Genomic DNA, 19,272 nt, shown 5'->3' with positions numbered 1-19,272 from the left:
TCTCATGACCATCCTCACCCCATGAGGAGAAAACTTGCATGAAGCTCCAGACCGAGGGCGACTGATGGTTATTTCGTATTTCTTCCATTTGCCAATAATCGCTCCAACAGTTGTCTCCTTCTCACCAAGCTTCTTGCTGATGGTCTCGTAGCCCATTCCAGCCTTGTGCAGGTCTACAATCTTCTCCCCGATGTCCTGACAGATCTTTGGTCTTGCCCATGATGGTGAGGTTTGAATGGTAGAAAGAGATTCTGTGGACAGGTGTCTTTTATACACATAACGAGTTGTCATTAGGAGAACCTTCTTACATTGACAGGACTAATCTGTGTACCACATGAGCACCTAATGTAGCCGGTCTGTGGGGGGGCAGAATTATTGTTGGTTGGTAGGGGATCAAATACTTATTTTACTCACTGAACTGCAACTCAATTTATAACATTTCTGTCGTGTTTTTTCTGGATTTGTGGTTTTTTAATATTCTGTCTCTATTATTTAAAATACACCTATGATAAAAATGATAGACCCTTCATTTCTTTATAAGTGGGCAAACGTACAAAATCTCCAGGGGTTCAAATAATTATTTCCCCCACTGTATACATATATACAGTATAATGTACACTTATTGGGTTTTGCAGCCAAGGAGTTAAGAATGTGCGGCCCTGGCTGCTATTTGGTCTCCAGCTCTGGCTCTGTCTGCTAGTGACCTTCACTGAGGCCCTAATGCCATCTACACTTGGAGCGAGTTTAACCCCCTCTGTGCTACACTGGCAGCTTACTGCACCGTCAGAGCAAAGCAAAACAGGGGCATAGTTTATGGGCCACTCCACTCAGAACTGAGATTTTAGATTTTGTTGACTGCTAGAAAGTTAAACTACCTGAAAAAATGCCCAATATGAGGGGTTCCCACCATCCCTGTGCTGAGTTCCCGGGTCTGTACATCCGCTGTGCCCATTATGAGGGGTTCCCACCATCCCTGTGCTGAGTTCCCAGGTCTGTACACCTGATGTGCCCATTATGAGGAGTTCCCACCATCCCTGTGCTCATTTCTCAGGTCTGTACACCTGATGTGGCAATTATGAGGGGTTTCCACCATCCCTGTGCTGAGTTCCTGGGTCTGTACACCTGATGTGCCCATTATGAGGAGTTCCCACCATCCCTGTGCTCATTTCTCAGGTCTGTACACCTGATGTGGCAATTATGAGGGGTTTCCACCATCCCTGTGCTGAGTTCCCAGGTCTGTACACCTGCTGTGCCCATTATGAGGGGTTCCCACCATCCCTGTGTTGAGTTCCCAGGTCTGTACACCTGCTGTGCCCATTATGAGGGGTTCTCACCATCCCTGTGCTGAGTTCCCGGGTCTGTACACCCGCTGTGCCCAGTATGAGGGGTTCCCACCATCCTTGTGCTGAGTTCCCGGGTCTGTACACCTGCTGTGCCCATTATGAGGAGTTCCCACCATCCCTGTGCTCATTTCTCAGGTCTGTACACCTGATGTGGCAATTATGAGGGCTTTCCACCATCCCTGTGCTGAGTTCCTGGGTCTAAACACCTGCTGTGCCCATTATGAGGGGTTCCCACCATCCCTGTGCTAAGTTTCTGGGTCTGTACACCTGTCATGCCCATTATGGGGGGTTCCCACCATCCCTGTACTACGTTCCTAGGTCTGTACACCTGCTGTGCCCATTATGAGGGGTTCCCACCATCCCTGTGCTGAGTTCCCGGGTCTGTACACCTGCTGTGCCCATTATGAGGGGTTCCCACCATCCCTGTGTTGAGTTCCCAGGTCTGTACACCTGCTGTGCCCATTATGAGGGGTTCTCACCATCCCTGTGCTGAGTTCCCGGGTCTGTACACCCGCTGTGCCCAGTATGAGGGGTTCCCACCATCCTTGTGCTGAGTTCCCGGGTCTGTACACCCGCTGTGCCCATTATGAAGGGATCCCACCATCCCTGGGCTGAGTTCCCGGGTCTGTACACCCGCTGTGCCCATTATGAGGGGTTCCCACCATCCCTGTGCTGAGTTCCGGGGTCTGTACACCTGCTGTGCCCATTATGAGGAGTTCCCACCATCCCTGTGCTGAGTTCCCGGGTCTGTACACCTGCTGTGCCCATTATGAGGAGTTCCCACCATCCCTGTGCTGAGTTCCCGGGTCTGTATACATGCCGTGCCCATTATGAGGGGTTCCAGCAATGTGTCATCCCCGAGCTGCCTTGCTGGTGCCAACATCTGCTCACCAGCTTCTTCAACCGTCAGATCTTCAGCCCTTCAGATGGGCCGGGTCAGGATCCTATAAGTCATCCCAGCTCAGCAGATGCCGGGATTCTACCCTGAGTTGCTATTAATAAATCTGCAGTTAGTTACGACTTAACCTTGCAGGGGTCTCCCAGTATAACCGGGCCCCATTAGAGCTCCTGGAGGGGCCCGGCTATGTCCAGTATTGCCTCATCTGTGACCCTGAAACTGCACAATGAGCTCTATTATGGCCATTACAAGGTGATGCAGTGTGACATCATTGTTTCCTGGGTGCACGCCCTTAGCCACAGCTGTCACAAAGCTGAACCTTGCCCCAACGGCTGACCGTCACCAGAGCTCGGGGCCAAAGCACTGACTCATTCTGGTTAAGGACACGTGAATGCGCCATAGTCATGGTCAGAGGAGCCCTCCATCCAATGGAGTGACGGGACAGTATAGCGTTCTCCAGGCTGTATGTGAATGCACAGAGCTTCTCCAACTAACACTGACAGGTCCAGATATTGTCTTATGCCAGCAGTGAATGGGGAGTATACAGTATAGTGCTGGTAGTGAATAGTCTCTTACAATAGAGGGGTACTCATTGGAACAGGAAGTGAGAGGAAATCTTTACAAAGTGACGTAACATCACTTTTAGAGATTTCCTCTCACTTCCTGTTCTGGTGAAAGCCCCTCCAATGTAATGGACTACTCACTACTAGCACTATACAGTCAACCCCCGAAATTCGCGGGGGTTATGTTCTTTGAGCACCAGCGAATTGTGAAAACCTGCAAATTTTGGATGTGGTAAAAAAAAATGCCTATCAATGGTTCACACAGGGGCAGCTTCAAAGTCGCCCGACTCTGAAGCCGCCCCATACAGCGCGGCTTGCAAAACGACTTCTGTATAGAAGTCAGTGCAAACCGCACCGAAGTCGCCCCCCAAGTAGTACAGGAACCTTTTTCTAAGTTGGAGCGACTTGAGTCGCTCCTATTAGAACGGTTCCATAGTACTGCATGGAGCACGACTTGTCAGGCTGGGAATAAATCCACGGGCTGAGGCCGCAAACTCTGAACCACGACTTAGACAGTTGTCACCAGAACAGGAAGTGAGTGGAAGTTACATCACTTTGTAGAAAATTTCCTCTCACTTCCTGTTCTGCTGACAGCAGGCCAAGAGGGAAAGTTACGTCACTTTGTAGAGATTATGTCTCACTTCCTGTTCTGGTGACAACTGTCGAAGATGGAAAGTTACGTCACCTTGTAGAGACTTCCTCTCACTTCCTGTTCTGGTAACAGCTGCCTAAGTAACGAAATTACGTCACTTTATAGAAATTTTCTCTCACTTCCTGTTTCAGTGAGGACCCCTCAGACTATTCACTACTAGCACTATATTATATACTTCCCCTTTTAGACAGCTGTCACCAGAACAGGAAGTGTGGGGAAGTTACGTCATTTAGTAAAGGTTTCCTCTCACTTCCTGTTTTGCTGACAAGTGTCCAAGGGGGAACGTTACGTCACATTGTAGAGATTTCATCTCCCTTCCTGTTCTAGTGACAACTTCTAAGAAGGGAAGTCACCACACTTTGTAAAGATTTCCTCTCACTTCCTCTTCTGATGAAGGGAAGTTACGCTACTTTGTAGAGATTTCCTCTCACTTCCTGTTCTGGTGAAGGGAAGCTCCGTCACTTTGTAGAGATTTCCTCTCCCTTCCTGTTCTGGTGAAGGGAAGTTACGCCACTTTGTAGTGATTTCCTCTCCCTTCCTGTTCTAGTGCCAACTGTCTAAGAAGGGAAGTCGCGCCACTTTGTAGAGAGTTCCTCTCACTTCCTGTTCTGGTGAAGGGAAGTTCCGTCACTTTGTAGAGATTTCCTCTCACTTTCTGTTTCGGTGAGAACCTGTCAGACTATTCACTACTAGCACTATAATACATACTTCCCCCTCTTAGACAGTTGTCACCAGAACAGGAAGTGAGGGGAAGTCAAGCCACTTTGTGGAGATTTCCTCTCACTTCCTGTTCTGTTGACAATTGTCTAAGAAGGGAAGTTAGGTAATTTTGTGGAGATTTCCTCTCCCTTTGCTACTCTGCTGTGAAGTCCTCCAGTGTAACAGACTATTCACTACTAGCACCATATCGTATACTTCCTCTTTTAGACAGTTATCACCAAGAAAGGAAGTGAGAAGTTACGTCATTTTGTAGAGATTTCCCCTCACTTCCTGTTCTGGTGAAGAGAAGTTAGGTCATTTTATTGAGACTTCCTGTTGTGTGCCAAGGACAAGGAAGTGAAGGGAAATCTTTTTGCACAATACAGACAGCAAAAATAACCTAATTCAGGTTTTAATGGTTCTCCATCCAAAACTAAACAACAATTTTTGGCTACACATAAATTATAATAGTGAAAATAGGTGCGGTAAAAGATGCCAAGCTTATAAAAGTGGGTGGGGCCTTAGTTTGTGAGGGTGTCAGGTTTGCTCATGACGAGGGAAGGAGGTGAGTTCTGAGATTTCTGCTGTAAAATCTCAGTGAGATTTCCAGCTGGCCCGAGCGGTGAAGGGCCCCCAGGGACGCAGAGCGGGGCCCCTGGCTGTTCTTTTCTCTGCCTGCTGCACTTGTTGGCTGCAGGAACCTGACTTCTCCACTTGAAGAAGAAGAAGAGGCTGGAAAATGGCAGGCATGGAAGGAATGTTATTTGTGTGGAGCTGGGGGAGGGCCAGGCATGTGCGATACAGCTGGAGGCGGCCAGGGCATGGAGCGCAGGAAAAACAGCAGAAAAGGCTGAAAAATAAGACTGTGAGACCAATGGGGGATGGGGTGTTATGGGGGGGGGAGGGGGGGCTCTACCTGCCAGGCCTGATGGGTATTAGTGTCACCTTAATGTGTTCATGGCCATCTCCATCCTCCCTGAGCGCGGATGGTGAGCGGGGTCAGAGCTCATTGCTGCGGGTCACCGAGGTGACAATGGGCTCAATGTGCTGTGAATGATGTGTGACATCGGAGGGACACTCCATATCCCCCTAATGTCCGGTTCCACCCAGTGGGGAGAGGATACAGATGTCATTCCCCCCCCCCCCCCCCCACCCCCATCTGCCTTTCATGTCGCTACCAACGCACGCACCTGCCACCTCTGTGGGCGCCCCATTGAAGTGCAGCGCCGACACTGATGGCTTTTATTAGAGGAGAAGATTAAAGCGGAAAACATCCCAGACAGTCCAGAGACCGCGATTTCCCAACATAGGAAAACCCCCCCCAAACAGAGACGTAAAATTATTACTTCCATATTTATCTATTTATATATTACCAGCAATGACTAGAAACTATATCACATAATACTGGTAGTGAACGAGTTCCCGGGTCTGTACACCCGCTGTGCCCATTATGAGGGGTTAATTTTGTTTATTGAAAAATCTTACAAACAACAACTTATATACAATAAAACCATAATAAATAAATAAAACATATTTACAAAATATTTGAATTTGATAATACAAAACAAGAACATAATAAATGGTACAAACCAAATTGCGCACAACATAATCCCTACGGGAGAGCCAGACTAAGGAACATCACCGTCACCATGCATGGAGCCTTTTATCAAAAATATATTTCATCTTGAAAATCTAGGGGAGTGAATCAAGAATAGAAAGAAAAGCCGCACACCCCGAGATCAACAGGCAGCAGCTACAGAGTCCTGATATTCCTCCACGCCCTTATCCAGACCTCCTGCTGCCACCTGCCTTTCTCAAGACCCCGAATCTTCCCAACCTCACCCAGAATGTCCTGCACCACCACTTCCACAGGGAGGATTTTACTCCGTAAGGATACCTGACACTGTGCACTCCACGTGAAATAACGGACTACCAGACTAACTAAAAAAAGTGTTTCCAAATCATAATCCCGACGAGTCTGGAATGCCCCATACACCCACTCTGCATAACTCATATGGGGGAGGAAGGGTATACTCAGAGCCCTCCCCACCCTCTTGTACACCTCTATATTAAAAGGGCATTGAAGTAGAAAGTGATCCATGGACTCCACCACTCCTCCACACTCCACTCTCGGGCAGCCCCGATCACTCATGGAAAGAAACTTCAAGTTGCCCTTCACATATAGTTTTCCATGAAAGGCAAGCCAAGCCTGATCCCTAAACTTCATTATGAGAGGTTCCCACCATCCCTGTGCTGAGTTCCCGGGTCTGTACACCCGCTGTGCCCATTATGAGGGGTTCCCACCATCCCTGTGCTGAGTTCCCGGGTCTGTACACCCGCTGTGCCCATTATGAGAGGTTCCCACCATCCCTGTGCTGAGTTCCCAGGTCTGTACACCCGCTGTGCCCATTATGAGGGGTTCTCACCATCCCTGTGCTGAGTTCCCAGGTCTGTACACCGGCTGTGCCCATTATGAGGGGTTCCCACCATCCCTGTGCTGAGTTCCCGGGTCTGTACAACCGCTGTGCCCATTATGAGAGGTTCCCACCATCCCTGTGCTGAGTTCCCGGGTCTGTACACCCGCTGTGCCCATTATGAGGGGTTCCCACCATCCCTGTGCTGAGTTCCCAGGTCTGTACACCTGCTGTGCCCATTATGAGGGGTTCCCACCATCCCTGTGCTGAGTTCCCGGGTCTGTATACCCGCTGTGCCCATTATGAGGGGTTCCCTCATTTAGAGCAAGCCACAAATACATGAAGTATATCACATTCCTTATTCTTTTATTTATTCTTCTATCCCTAATTCCTGCTAATGTCCCCTGAGCTGTAGATATAATAATTACTAGAAGGGGGTTCCCTCAGACCTAGAAGTTATTTAAAGGGGTTTCTCCACAAATGGTCTGTGTGTGGCAGGGGGGCCGCCGTGTGCTGCCTCCTCCATTCATGGCTTTGTTTTCTGTCTGGATTATTTATTGTATCGGTTTTGATTGACACTTTTTTTTTTTTTTTTTGCAACTTTTTTCACTTTAAGTTCCTTTAAGAGTTCCCTCGCCCTCGAGTTCCTCCTGCCTGTCATTGTGGTGTCCCTGCCCCCCCATTCTCTTTCCGTAGACTCCTTAATCTCCATTGTTGTGTCTCTTTCCATTCTTGTCACTTGTGTCTTCCTCCGAGCCCCCCTCCCCCCCCTTGTCTGGTCTCTTTGTGATGGATGAATGAGCCCCACACTTATATATCCAGGAATGTCTGACGGAGGAGCCTCTGTTGGAGTGAGAAGTCGTCTCGTTGGTCCCGGTGTGGATCGTACAATCAGACATTGTTGGGAAATGATTTATATAGATAATGGATGGAGCCACTTCTATACAGCAACCTAATTAAAGTAGATGTGAATACTAACTGGATGATACTTAAAGCGTTATAAACCCAAAAACAAAAGTAGTATATATTGCAGCTTACCAACTCATACAGTGCCTTGCAAAAGTATTCACCCCCTTGGCTTTTTACCTATTTTGTTACATTACAGCCTTTAGTTCAATGTTTTTTTTTTAATCTGAATTCTATGTGATGGATCAGAACACAATAAGTCTAAGCTGGGGAAGTAAAATTAGAAAGATATATACATAAAACTATTTTTCAGTAATAAAAAACTGATAATTGGCATGTGTGTATGTATTCAGCCCATAAAAAGCTCTGGTGCAACCAAATGCCCTTCAGAAGTCACATAATTAGTGAAATGATGTCCACCTGTGTGCAATCTAAGTGTCACATGATCTGTCATTACATATACACACCTTTGTGAAAGGCCCCAGAGGCTGCAACACCTAAGCAAGAGGCACCACTAACCAAACACTGCCATGAAGACCAAGGAACTCTCCAAACAAGTAAGGGACAATGTTGTTGAGAAGTACAAGTCAGAGTTAGGTTATAAATAAATATCCAAATCTTTGATGATCCCTAGGAGCACCATCAAATCTATCATAACCAAATGGAGAGAACATGGCACAACAGCAAACCTGCCAAGAGACGGCCGCACACCAAAACTCACGGACCGGGCAAGGAGGGCATTAATCAGAGAGGAGCACAGAGACCTAAGGTAACCCTGGAGGAGCTGCAGAGTTCCACAGCAGAGACTGGAGTATCTGTACAATAAGCCGTATGAGTTGGGCTTTATGGCAGAGTGGCCAGAAGAAAGCCATTACTTTCATCAAAAAAACAAAATGGCGCGTTTTGAGTTGGCGAAAAGGCATGAGGGAGACTCCCAAAATGTATGGAGGAAGGTGCTCTGGTCTGATGAGACTAAAATTGAACTTTTTGGCCATCAAACAAAAACGCTATGTCTGGCGCAAACCCAACACATCACATCGCCCAAAGGACACCATCCCCACTGTGAAACATGGTGGTGGCAGCATCATGCTGTGGGGATGTTTTTCAGCAGTCAGGAAACTGGGCAGAGTTGAGGGAAAGATGGATGGTGCTAAATACAGGGATATTCTTGAGCAAAACCTGTACCACTCTGTGTGCGATTTGAGGCTAGGACGGAGGTTCACCTTCCTGCAGGACAATGACCCCAAACACACTGCTAAAGCCACGCTTGAGTGGTTTAAAGGGGAAACATGTAAATGTGTTGGAATGGCCTAGTCAAAGCCCAGACCTCAATCCAATAGAAAATCTGTGGTCAGACTTAAAGATTGCTGTTCACAAGCGCAAACCATCCAACTTGAAGGAGCCGGAGCAGTTTTGCAAGGAGGAATGGGCAAAAATCCCAGTGATAAGATGTGGCAAGATCATAGAGACTTATCCAAAGCGACGGAGCTGTGATAGCCGCAAAAAATGGCTCTACAAAGTATTGACTTCAGGGGGGTGAATAGTTATGCACATTGACTTTTTCTGGTATTATGTCCTATTTGTTGTTTGATTCACAATAAAAAAAAAAATCTTCAAAGTTGTGGGCGTGTTCTGTAAATTAATTTATGCAGATCCTCAAACAATCCATATTAGTTCCAAATTGTGAGGCAACAAAACACGAAAAATGTCAAGGGGGGTGAATACTTTTGCAAGGCACTGTACATATGGTGGCTGCATTCGTTTTCATTTTTAGACTTTTTTTCCTCCTTTATTTTCACCTGGTGATCCTGCCAGTAAGTCTCTTATTCTTCAACTTCTTTTAACAGACCAGGCTGTCCAGCCAAAGTGGCAGGTAGAGGATTGGGACAAACCATTCACCCCTGAAAGGGGTGCTTACAATGGTCAGCTTTTATTCATTTATGTAAATCTAGGGCTGTTTTTTTTTTTTTTTTTGTGGGGGAACACAGTTCTGGCACCTCTAGCACTGAATGCATGTGCCGGGACAAAGTCATCTAGAGCCCATGCCAAACATGGCGAACATGCCAAACTGCCCCCCCATCCCCCAGATGTATGAGCATTACGTGTCAGCAAAAATCCCCCCACAAACACATTGAGCACCTGCATGATTTCCCCCTAAGCATAAATTCCCCCTCCTCCCAGTACAAATCTCCCCCCTCTCAGCACAAATCTTTGCCCCCCTAAATCCCCCCAGCTCAAATGTCCCCCCCCCAAAAAAAATGCACCCCTTCTAGCACAAATCCTCTACCGTCTACCCCTAAAATTTCCCCTCCTAGTACACATCTTCTCCCCTCCACTTCAAATCCCCCCTCCCACCACACATTTCCCCCAAATCCTCCCTCCTAGCACACACCCCCTTAATTTCCCCTCCTAGAAAAATACTTACCGCCCCCCAAATGCCCCCTTCCAACACAAATTGCCTCCTCCCCATCTCCTTGTGGTGCCCCCCCCTCTACTTCACATGATACCACCATGCCCAGGGCAGCCTCCCCTCCTGCCCACCCCTTGTCCCAGACCTGCATGTAAGAAGTGCTGGGGTGTACTGGAAGATCTATTGATATTGGCTGCTGAGGGAAAGGGGGTCTGCTGCTGGTAGGGGACTTATGGCTGCTGAGGGAGGAGGTGCAACTGTTGCAGGGAGGGGTCTATTGTTGCTGGGAGATCTATTGTTGCTGGGAGATCTATTGTTGCTGGTAGATCTATTGTTTCTGGGGAGGGGGCTATTGTTGCTGGGATCTTTTGATGCTGGGGGGGGTGTATTGTTGCTGGGGGTAGGGGGGCTATTGTTGCTGGGATCTATTGTTGCTGGGGGTGTATTGTTGCTGGGGGTAGGGGGGCTATTGTTGCTGGGGGGGTGTATTGTTGCTAGGGGTAGGGGGCTATTGTTGCTGGGATCTATTATTGCTAGGGGGTGTATTGTTGCTGGGGGTAGGGGGGCTATTGTTGCTGGGATCTAGTGTTGTCTGGGGGTGTATTGTTGCTGGGGGGGGGGTGTATTGTTGCTGGGGGTAGGGGGGCTATTGTTGCTGGGGGGGTGTATTGTTGCTGGGGGTAGGGGGGCTATTGTTGCTGGGATCTATTGTTGCTGGGGGGTGTATTGTTGCTGGGGGTAGGGGGGCTATAGTTGCTGGGATCTATTGTTGCTGGGGGGTGTATTGTTGCTGGCTGCAGGGAAGTTATTTTACTATTTAATATACTACATGTGATCATTAACTCATTCTTAGCACCTCCAAATGATGCTCGTGTTGTGTATTCTCTAAAAGGGGCAGTACTGGGAGGTGGGTAGGGTGAGGAACCAAGGGATGGTCTTCTGGGGTGGGTAGGGGGCAGAGACAAGAGGTAACTAAAAAGGGCGAGTACCTGCACCTATTGTATGAGAAAAAAAAAAGCTCTGTGTTAATCTTTATTCCAAAAGAAAAAATAAAAACTTGGCGTAACTGCTTAAAAAATGTTAGCTGGAGTTGGCTTTAATTTGTGGGCCAAGTCTGTCTAAATCTGCTAGTACAGCTAACACTCCCCTCCACCCAGACTGGCAATCCCGCTGTCCAAAAGTGTCTCTGTTGCTCCTCATCCAGAGTGGAGACACCCAAAACTTTTGGGGGATTATTAGGGCTTTAACTGTGCAATCTGATGATCAGTTGCTTGATTTGAAATCAGAACAACTGATTAGCAGATTGCACAGCTAAAGTCTGCACACCCCCAGGGAGAATGCACTTCTAAAGGGATGCTGAGAATGTGTTCTTTCATAGGAAACAAAATAATTGGTAGACTGCAATGAACTGAATTTTTGTTTTGCGTTTTAATACCCAAGAGGCATGTTTATAAAGCAGTGAATATGACTTTCACCAAACGATCACTGGTGGTGAATCAACTCCTCCTCCATATGCACTCCAGTGATGGCTGCATGGCATTTCTCAGGGTGGGTTTCCTGATCATGGTGTCTGTGTAATGTGCGCTGAAACAGCCACTTGTGGCCTCCATTGGAAGCCGTGCTTTAGGGTGACTACACAGGAGCACAATTGGGAGACGGGGGCAGAGCGTTGTCACCCTACAACAGGAAGTGCCTGAACAAGGAGCTTCATGGCAGGATTTGTGAACTTGTATGGAATTACGTTGACGTGTGCTCTAATTGTGTGGAAATGACCCTCCCCCATGGTATATAGAACGGTCTGTATAGATGGTATACATATCTATACACATTGCATGGTGAATGCCCATGTGGGGAAGATGCACCTTATAGATACTCCACTGTACAGAGACAACGGGGAATAGAACAGACAGGCAGCGGTCTGCAAAGTGTTACTGGAGTCTGTATGAAGTTTGCGGAGTGCCCCCGGGGTATAGTCACAGCTGTCAGCTTGGCTCCGGGTCGGCCAGCTCAGAGATTGGCAGAGAGTGGGGCACACAGTGCAGAGAAGGTCTGTCCGGAGAATGGAGCTCTGGCCCAAGGAGGGGGGGGGGGGTAAAACAATCTACAAAGTCTGGTGCACCAGCTGAAGAGGGGTTCCTTATAGCTCGTGTTTCAGTTTAGGTACTTTGTGGATATGAGTTGATTTTTCTCAGTAAGACGCTGGAGCAGTGGTGGCCAACTTGCTAGATACAGCTTTGCTTGTCGCCCCTAACATCACCAAAGGGCCACACATAATATTGTATATAATACTACAGAAGACTATCAGAGACTGTGGACGTGCTGCAGGAGACTGTCAGAGACTAGACGTGCTGCAGGAGACTATCAGAGACTAAACGTGCTGCAGGAGACTGTCAGAGACTGTGGACGTGCTGCAGGAGACTGTCAGAGACTAGACGTGCTGCAGGAGACTGTCAGAGACTAGACGTGCTGCAGGAGACTGTCAGAGACTAGACGTGCTGCAGGAGACTGTCAGAGACTAGACGTGCTGCAGGAGACTGTCAGAGACTAGACGTGCTGCAGGAGACTGTCAGAGACTAGACGTGCTGCAGGAGACTGTCAGAGACTAGACGTGCTGCAGGAGACTGTCAGAGACTAGACGTGCTGCAGGAGACTGTCAGAGACTAGACGTGCTGCAGGAGACTGTCAGAGACTAGACGTGCTGCAGGAGACTGTCAGAGACTAGACGTGCTGCAGGAGACTGTCAGAGACTAGACGTGCTGCAGGAGACTGTCAGAGACTAGAAGTGCTGCAGGAGACTGTCAGAGACTGTGGACATGCTGCAGGAGACTATCAGAGACTAAGGACATGCTGCAGGAGACTATCAGCGACTAGATGTGCTGCAGGAGACTGTCAGAGACTAGACGTGCTGCAGGAGACTGTCAGAGACTAGACGTGCTGCAGGAGACTGTCAGAGACTAGACGTGCGGCAGGAGACTGTCAGAGACTAGACGTGCGGCAGGAGACTGTCAGAGACTAGACGTGCGGCAGGAGACTGTCAGAGACTAGACGTGCGGCAGGAGACTGTCAGAGACTAGACGTGCGGCAGGAGACTGTCAGAGACTAGACGTGCGGCAGGAGACTGTCAGAGACTAGACGTGCGGCAGGAGACTGTCAGAGACTAGACGTGCGGCAGGAGACTGTCAGAGACTAGACGTGCGGCAGGAGACTGTCAGAGACTAGACGTGCGGCAGGAGACTGTCAGAGACTAGACGTGCGGCAGGAGACTGTCAGAGACTAGACGTGCGGCAGGAGACTGTCAGAGACTAGACGTGCGGCAGGAGACTGTCAGAGACTAGACGTGCGGCAGGAGACTGTCAGAGACTAAACGTGCTGCAGGAGACTATCAGAGACTAAAGATACTGCAGGAGACTAGAGACTGTGGACATGCTGCAGGAGACTATCAGACACTTAACGTGCTGCAGGAGACTTTTAGAGACTGTGGACATGCTGCAGGAAGCTATCAGAGACTTAACGTGCTGCAGGAGACTATCAGAGACTTAACGTGCTGCAGGAGACTGTCAGAGACTAGACGTGCTGCAGGAGACTGTCAGAGACTAGACGTGCTGCAGGAGACTGTCAGAGACTAGACGTGCTGCAGGAGACTGTCAGAGACTAGACGTGCTGCAGGAGACTGTCAGAGACTAGATGTGCTGCAGGAGACTGTCAGAGACTAGAAGTGCTGCAGGAGACTGTCAGAGACTGTGGACATGCTGCAGGAGACTATCAGAGACTAAGGACATGCTGCAGGAGACTATCAGCGACTAGACGTGCTGCAGGAGACTGTCAGAGACTAGACGTGCTGCAGGAGACTGTCAGAGACTAGACGTGCGGCAGGAGACTGTCAGAGACTAGACGTGCGGCAGGAGACTGTCAGAGACTAGACGTGCGGCAGGAGACTGTCAGAGACTAGACGTGCTGCAGGAGACTGTCAGAGACTAGACGTGCGGCAGGAGACTGTCAGAGACTAGACGTGCGGCAGGAGACTGTCAGAGACTAGACGTGCGGCAGGAGACTGTCAGAGACTAGACGTGCGGCAGGAGACTGTCAGAGACTAGACGTGCGGCAGGAGACTGTCAGAGACTAGACGTGCGGCAGGAGACTGTCAGAGACTAAACGTGCTGCAGGAGACTATCAGAGACTAAAGATACTGCAGGAGACTAGAGACTGAGGACATGCTGCAGGAGACTATCAGAGACTGTGGACATGCTGCAGGAGACTATCAGACACTTAACGTGCTGCAGGAGACTTTTAGAGACTGTGGACATGCTGCAGGAAGCTATCAGAGACTTAACGTGCTGCAGGAGACTATCAGAGACTTAACGTGCTGCAGGAGACTATCAGAGACTGTGGACATGCTGCAGGAGACTGTCAGAGACTAGACGTGCTGCAGGAGACTGTCAGAGACTAGACGTGCGGCAGGAGACTGTCAGAGACTAGACGTGCGGCAGGAGACTGTCAGAGACTAGACGTGCGGCAGGAGACTGTCAGAGACTAGACGTGCGGCAGGAGACTGTCAGAGACTAGACGTGCGGCAGGAGACTGTCAGAGGCTGTGGAATGCTGCAGAAGATTTTTAAATTTGAACTCCACCCTTGTAGTGGGGCAGCCTTCGCATTGCAGGGGTTAATTGCTGGTTTACATTTAGAGGACCGGGTGGGTAAAGGAGTTGTACTCACCTGATCCTCCTCACCCGCATACTCCTCCACGCTGCAAGCCTGGTCTCCACAGTCTCTCCTTCCTGCACTCCAGTACCCTCATCCCTATGATGTCATCAGGACCAATTGAGTCCTACACTGGACATGAGAGCTCTGAGGAGCACGGGCGGCGCTGTTTAGCTGTAGATTTGTACATATCGGGGTATGTGGATATTGGGGGGGGGGGGCAAGTTTTAGATCTGTACTCTGTACATATCAGAGTATGTGGATATTGGGGTGCAGGCTGTAGATCTCTACATATCAAGGTATGTGGATATCAAGGGGTGTAGGCATTAGATATGTGCATTTTGGGGTGCATGCCGTAGATCTGTACATATAGGAGTATGTGGATATTGGGGTGCAGACTGTGTAGATATGTACATATCAGGGTGTGTGGATATTGGGGGCAAGCCATAGATCTGTATATATCTGAGTATTGGGGTACATTTCAGGGTATGTGTGTATTGGGGTACAGGCTGTAGATCTCTACATATAAAGGTATGTGGATATTAAGGGTGTAGGCCATAAATATGTTAATTTTGGGGTGCAGTCCATAGATCTGTACATATCAGAGTATGTGGATACTGGGGTGCAGGCTGTAGGTCTGTGCATATCAGGTTATGTGGATATTGGGGGGGCAAGCCATAGGTCTGTATATATCTGAGTATGTGGATATTGGGGTGCTGGCCATAGATCTGTACATATCTTATCGGAGTGTGTGGATATTGGGGTGCAGGCTCTAGGTCTGTACATATCAGGGTATGAGGATATCGGGGGGGAAGCCATAGATCTGTACATATCAGAGTATGTGGGTATTGGAGTGCAGGCTGTAGATCTGTACATATCTGAGTATTGGGGTACATATTAGGGTATGTGTGTATTGGGGTGCAGGCTGTAGATCTCTACATATCAAGGTATGTGGATATTAAGGGGTGTAGGCCATAGATATGTGCATTTTGGGGGGCAGACCATAGATCTGTACATATGAGTATGTGGGTATTGGAGTGCAGGCTGTAGATCTGTACATATCTGAGTATTGGGGTACATATTAGGGTATGTGTGTATTGGGGTGCAGGCTGTAGATCTCTACATATCAAGGTATGTGGATATTAAGGGGTGTAGGCCATAGATATGTGCATTTTGGGGGGCAGACCATAGATCTGTACATATGAGTATGTGGGTATTGGAGTGCAGGCTGTAGATCTGTACATATCTGAGTATTGGGTGCAGGCCATAGAACTGTACATACTATGGTATTGGGGTGCAGGCCGTAGATCTGTTCATATCAGGGTATGTGGCTATTGGGGTGCAGGCCATAGATCTGTACATATCAGGATATGTGAATATTGGGGTGCAGGCTGTAGATCAGTACATAGAGTATGTGGATTTTGGGGTGCAGACTGTAGATGGGTACATATCAGAGTATGTGGATTTTGGGGTGTAGGCTGTGGATTGGTACACATCAAGGTATGTGGATTTTGGGGTGCAGACCATGGATCTGTACACAGGGTATGTGGATATTGGAGCGCAGGCTGTAGATCAGTACATATTGTGGTATGTGGATATTGGGGTGCAGGCGTAGATCGGTACATATTGTGGTATGTGGATATTGGGGTGCATGCCGTAGATCGGTACATATTGTGGTATGTGGATATTGGGGTGCAGGCAAATATCGGTACATATTGTGGTATGTGGATATTGGGGTGCAGGCCGTAGATCGATACATATTGTGGTATGTGGATATTGGGGTGCAGGCCGTAGATCGGTACATATTGTGGTATGTGGATATTGGGGTGCAGGCGTAGATCGGTACATATTGTGGTATGTGGATATTGGGGTGCAGGCGTAGATCGGTACATATCTGGGTATGTGGATATTGGGGGTGCAGGCCATAGATCTGTCCATATCTGGGTACCAGATATATATGTTGCAGATTTAAATATAGATTTGGTAGTGATGGGTTTTGGGGTGCAGGAAGATTTGCAATAACTGCGGCTTAGAAACCAAATATGGTCAGATTGGGGTGCTGATCATTTTGCTGCACAGATGCCGCCATCGGCTGCCATGGGGTGGGTGTTGGCACTCAGAATGGGGAGTATTTGGAGAATTGGCATTTGATGCCATGTGTTGCGCACAGCTGATCTGAGCGAAGGCTTCTGGGAGATTTCTCTGGCTGGGATTATTCTAGAAGGGGGGCTCGGAGGGTGCTGCTGGGTGTGTATGGGGGGGGGGGACCCCCAGGTGAGGGCTGCCAATGAGGAGGGGGGGGGTCACCTGGGTGTGAAGAAGAGGAGATACAAAGTGACAGACGGAGAGGAGTATCCCAACACTTGTCCCATTCTCCTCCTGCAGCCGCCCCCTCTCCTCCCTTCTCTGGGAGGGAATTCGACTCTCAGCCAGGATCAGTTGCTGCTCACCTCTCACACACAGCCGGACCCCACAGGGCAGACAGGCGGGCCGATCACCGGGGTACATCACACAACTTACCCCTTCTCCTTAACCCTTTCCACCTCCTCCAGGATCAGGTGAGTTTTGTCCTTAGCAATGATTGGATGGGGTTATATTCTAAGTTGGACATAGATGGGACGATTTTCATAAGATTCGACCAATGTGAGCAGTCGTAAGGTTCAATCGCCGCCACAAACGGTAGGTTACGGCGCCCGTATGTGCTTCAGTTTTATTATCCGATCGATGTGCAATTCAATCAAATGAGCAAAAAATTAATTTCAACCTGATTTTGATCGAGACAAGGCAGGGCAGAAAATTGTCGATTGTGTTGCAATGATCAGCAGCACTGAGATACTTTGCTAATTAATTTGATCGTATTTCGATCAATCGCATTGTGTGGTGCAGAGGTGCAATCAATGATATCTTCCATCTATTGGAATGTCGTCTATAGATCGGTTATTTCTATCAGGAGCGACTGTTGGGAAAATAAATCACTTGCTTATCGATAAAAATAAGATGTTGGGTGAAAGGATTTTCCAAAAGGTCGTATTGGATGGGTTACAATCTGAAACAGATCAGTGCTCAAAGCCAAAACCCAATCCCCCCAATCTGGCCATACATGGCAGATATCCCCCCACTAGGGAACGACGGGCATCCGACAGCAACCAGAACAGGTGTCGGGACCCCCTATGATCTTCTGATGCTGCAAATGTGGAGTATTTCAGGCCATTGGAAGAGGAAAGGATCGGCATGGACTTACAAACTTCCCGACAAGCCATGCGATTACAAACGCCCGATATCGCAGGATGCATCTGTGAAAACGTCTCGATCATTGCAATCAATATTGGGAGTATTGTCTGTTTATACTGAGATGTCTATGGAAAAACATTACTAATGTTCCATCATTCGTTTTGTGGAAAGATATTGAAAGTATACTGGATAGTGGGAAATAAAATTGTTCAAATTGTGGGCAGCCTTCTGTTCTGTGCTTAGATTGTCAGCTCTTGGGCCCAGGCAAATGAGTGTGTAGAGTTGGGACAGGAGTCTGGTTTGGACTGTGCGGTGATGGTGTCCGGGTGATGTGTGTGTTGTCACAGTGCAAGAGATTTACTAAAACTGGAGAGTGCAAAATCTGGTGCATCTGTGCATAGAAACCAATCAGCTTCCAGGTTTTATTGGAAAAGCTTTATTAAACAAGCTGAAGTTCGAATCTGATTGGCTACCGTGCAGGGCTGCTCCAGATTCTGAGTGCTCCAGCTTTAGTAATTCTCCCCCAGTGTGTCTGCTCAACCATCACCAGGCAGCGTCCGTCCGCATCGCACCGCGACATCACATCATCATCATCATCATCAATATTCTATATACAATAGAGGGAGAGATGTGTGATATGGATGACTGGACACAGGGCGCAGCTTCTCACCACTATGCTATGATATAAATGGATATCACTGTATAAATGAGCTCTGTATACACTGAGGACATCTGAGTGTGAGCTCCATAGACGAGTCTAACGGTTGTATGTTCAGAGAAGGCTGCAAATAACACAGAACCTGTATATAGAGCTAACGATGTCTGTCTGTCTGTCTGTCTGTCTGTCTGTCTGTCTGTCTGTCTGTCTGTCTGTCTGTCTGTCTATCTATCTATCTATCCCATTCCTGCTATTCTGCGTAGTGGGAAGAATTGATGGAATCTAGTTCCATGTATACCAGATATCACACAGTTCCTGAAGAACTACAGACCTCATCTTCCTATAGCTGTGCATGCTGAGACTTGTGGTTCCTCCTCAGCAGCAGGTGATACAGTATAATATGTAACTATACAGAAAAAATTATATTTTTTTTTCAGTTACAATGTATCATCTATCTATCTCTTCCCGCTCTCCCTCTCCTCGTCCCCCCTTCTCTCTTCTCTCTTCTCTCTTCCTTCTCTCTCTCCTTTCTTTCACTTTTCTCTCTCTCTCTCTCTCTCTCTCTCTCTCTCTCTCTCTCTCTCTCTCTCTCTCCTTTCTCTCTCTCTCTTTCTACTTATCTCTCTTTTTCTGTCTCTTTCTACCCATCTTCACTCACTGTTTCTTCTCTCTCTCTCTCTCTCTCTCTCTCTCTCATCCACTCACTCCTTTCCCTCTCTCTCCTTTCTTTCACTTTTCTCTCTCCTCTCTTTCTTTTCTCTCTCCTCTCTTTCTTTTCTCTCTCCTCCTTTCTCTCTCT

General features: G+C 48.1%; 1 protein-coding gene across 2 annotated transcripts in view; it reads left to right on the top strand.

The window, feature by feature from the left end:
• Nucleotides 1–19,272, top strand: part of SEMA3B (semaphorin 3B) — a 97,313-nt gene that overhangs the window by 19,044 nt on the left and 58,997 nt on the right. Inside the window, exon 1 of one of the 2 annotated variants that reach the window (XM_073591654.1) lies at nucleotides 16,765–17,142. The exons of the other annotated variant lie outside the window; for it this stretch is intronic. Coding sequence (XP_073447755.1) covers nucleotides 16,838–17,142 — 305 coding nt within the window. The 5' untranslated portion in view covers nucleotides 16,765–16,837. Of the gene's footprint in view, nucleotides 1–16,764; nucleotides 17,143–19,272 lie in introns of those variants that run through there. 2 annotated transcript variants of the gene reach the window in all.

The sequence above is a fragment of the Aquarana catesbeiana genome, linkage group LG07, assembly GCF_042186555.1.
Source record: "Aquarana catesbeiana isolate 2022-GZ linkage group LG07, ASM4218655v1, whole genome shotgun sequence".
Taxonomy (NCBI): domain Eukaryota; kingdom Metazoa; phylum Chordata; class Amphibia; order Anura; family Ranidae; genus Aquarana; species Aquarana catesbeiana.
The sequence above is the reverse complement of the archived record's forward strand: the minus strand, read 5'-3'. Positions and strand labels throughout refer to the sequence as shown.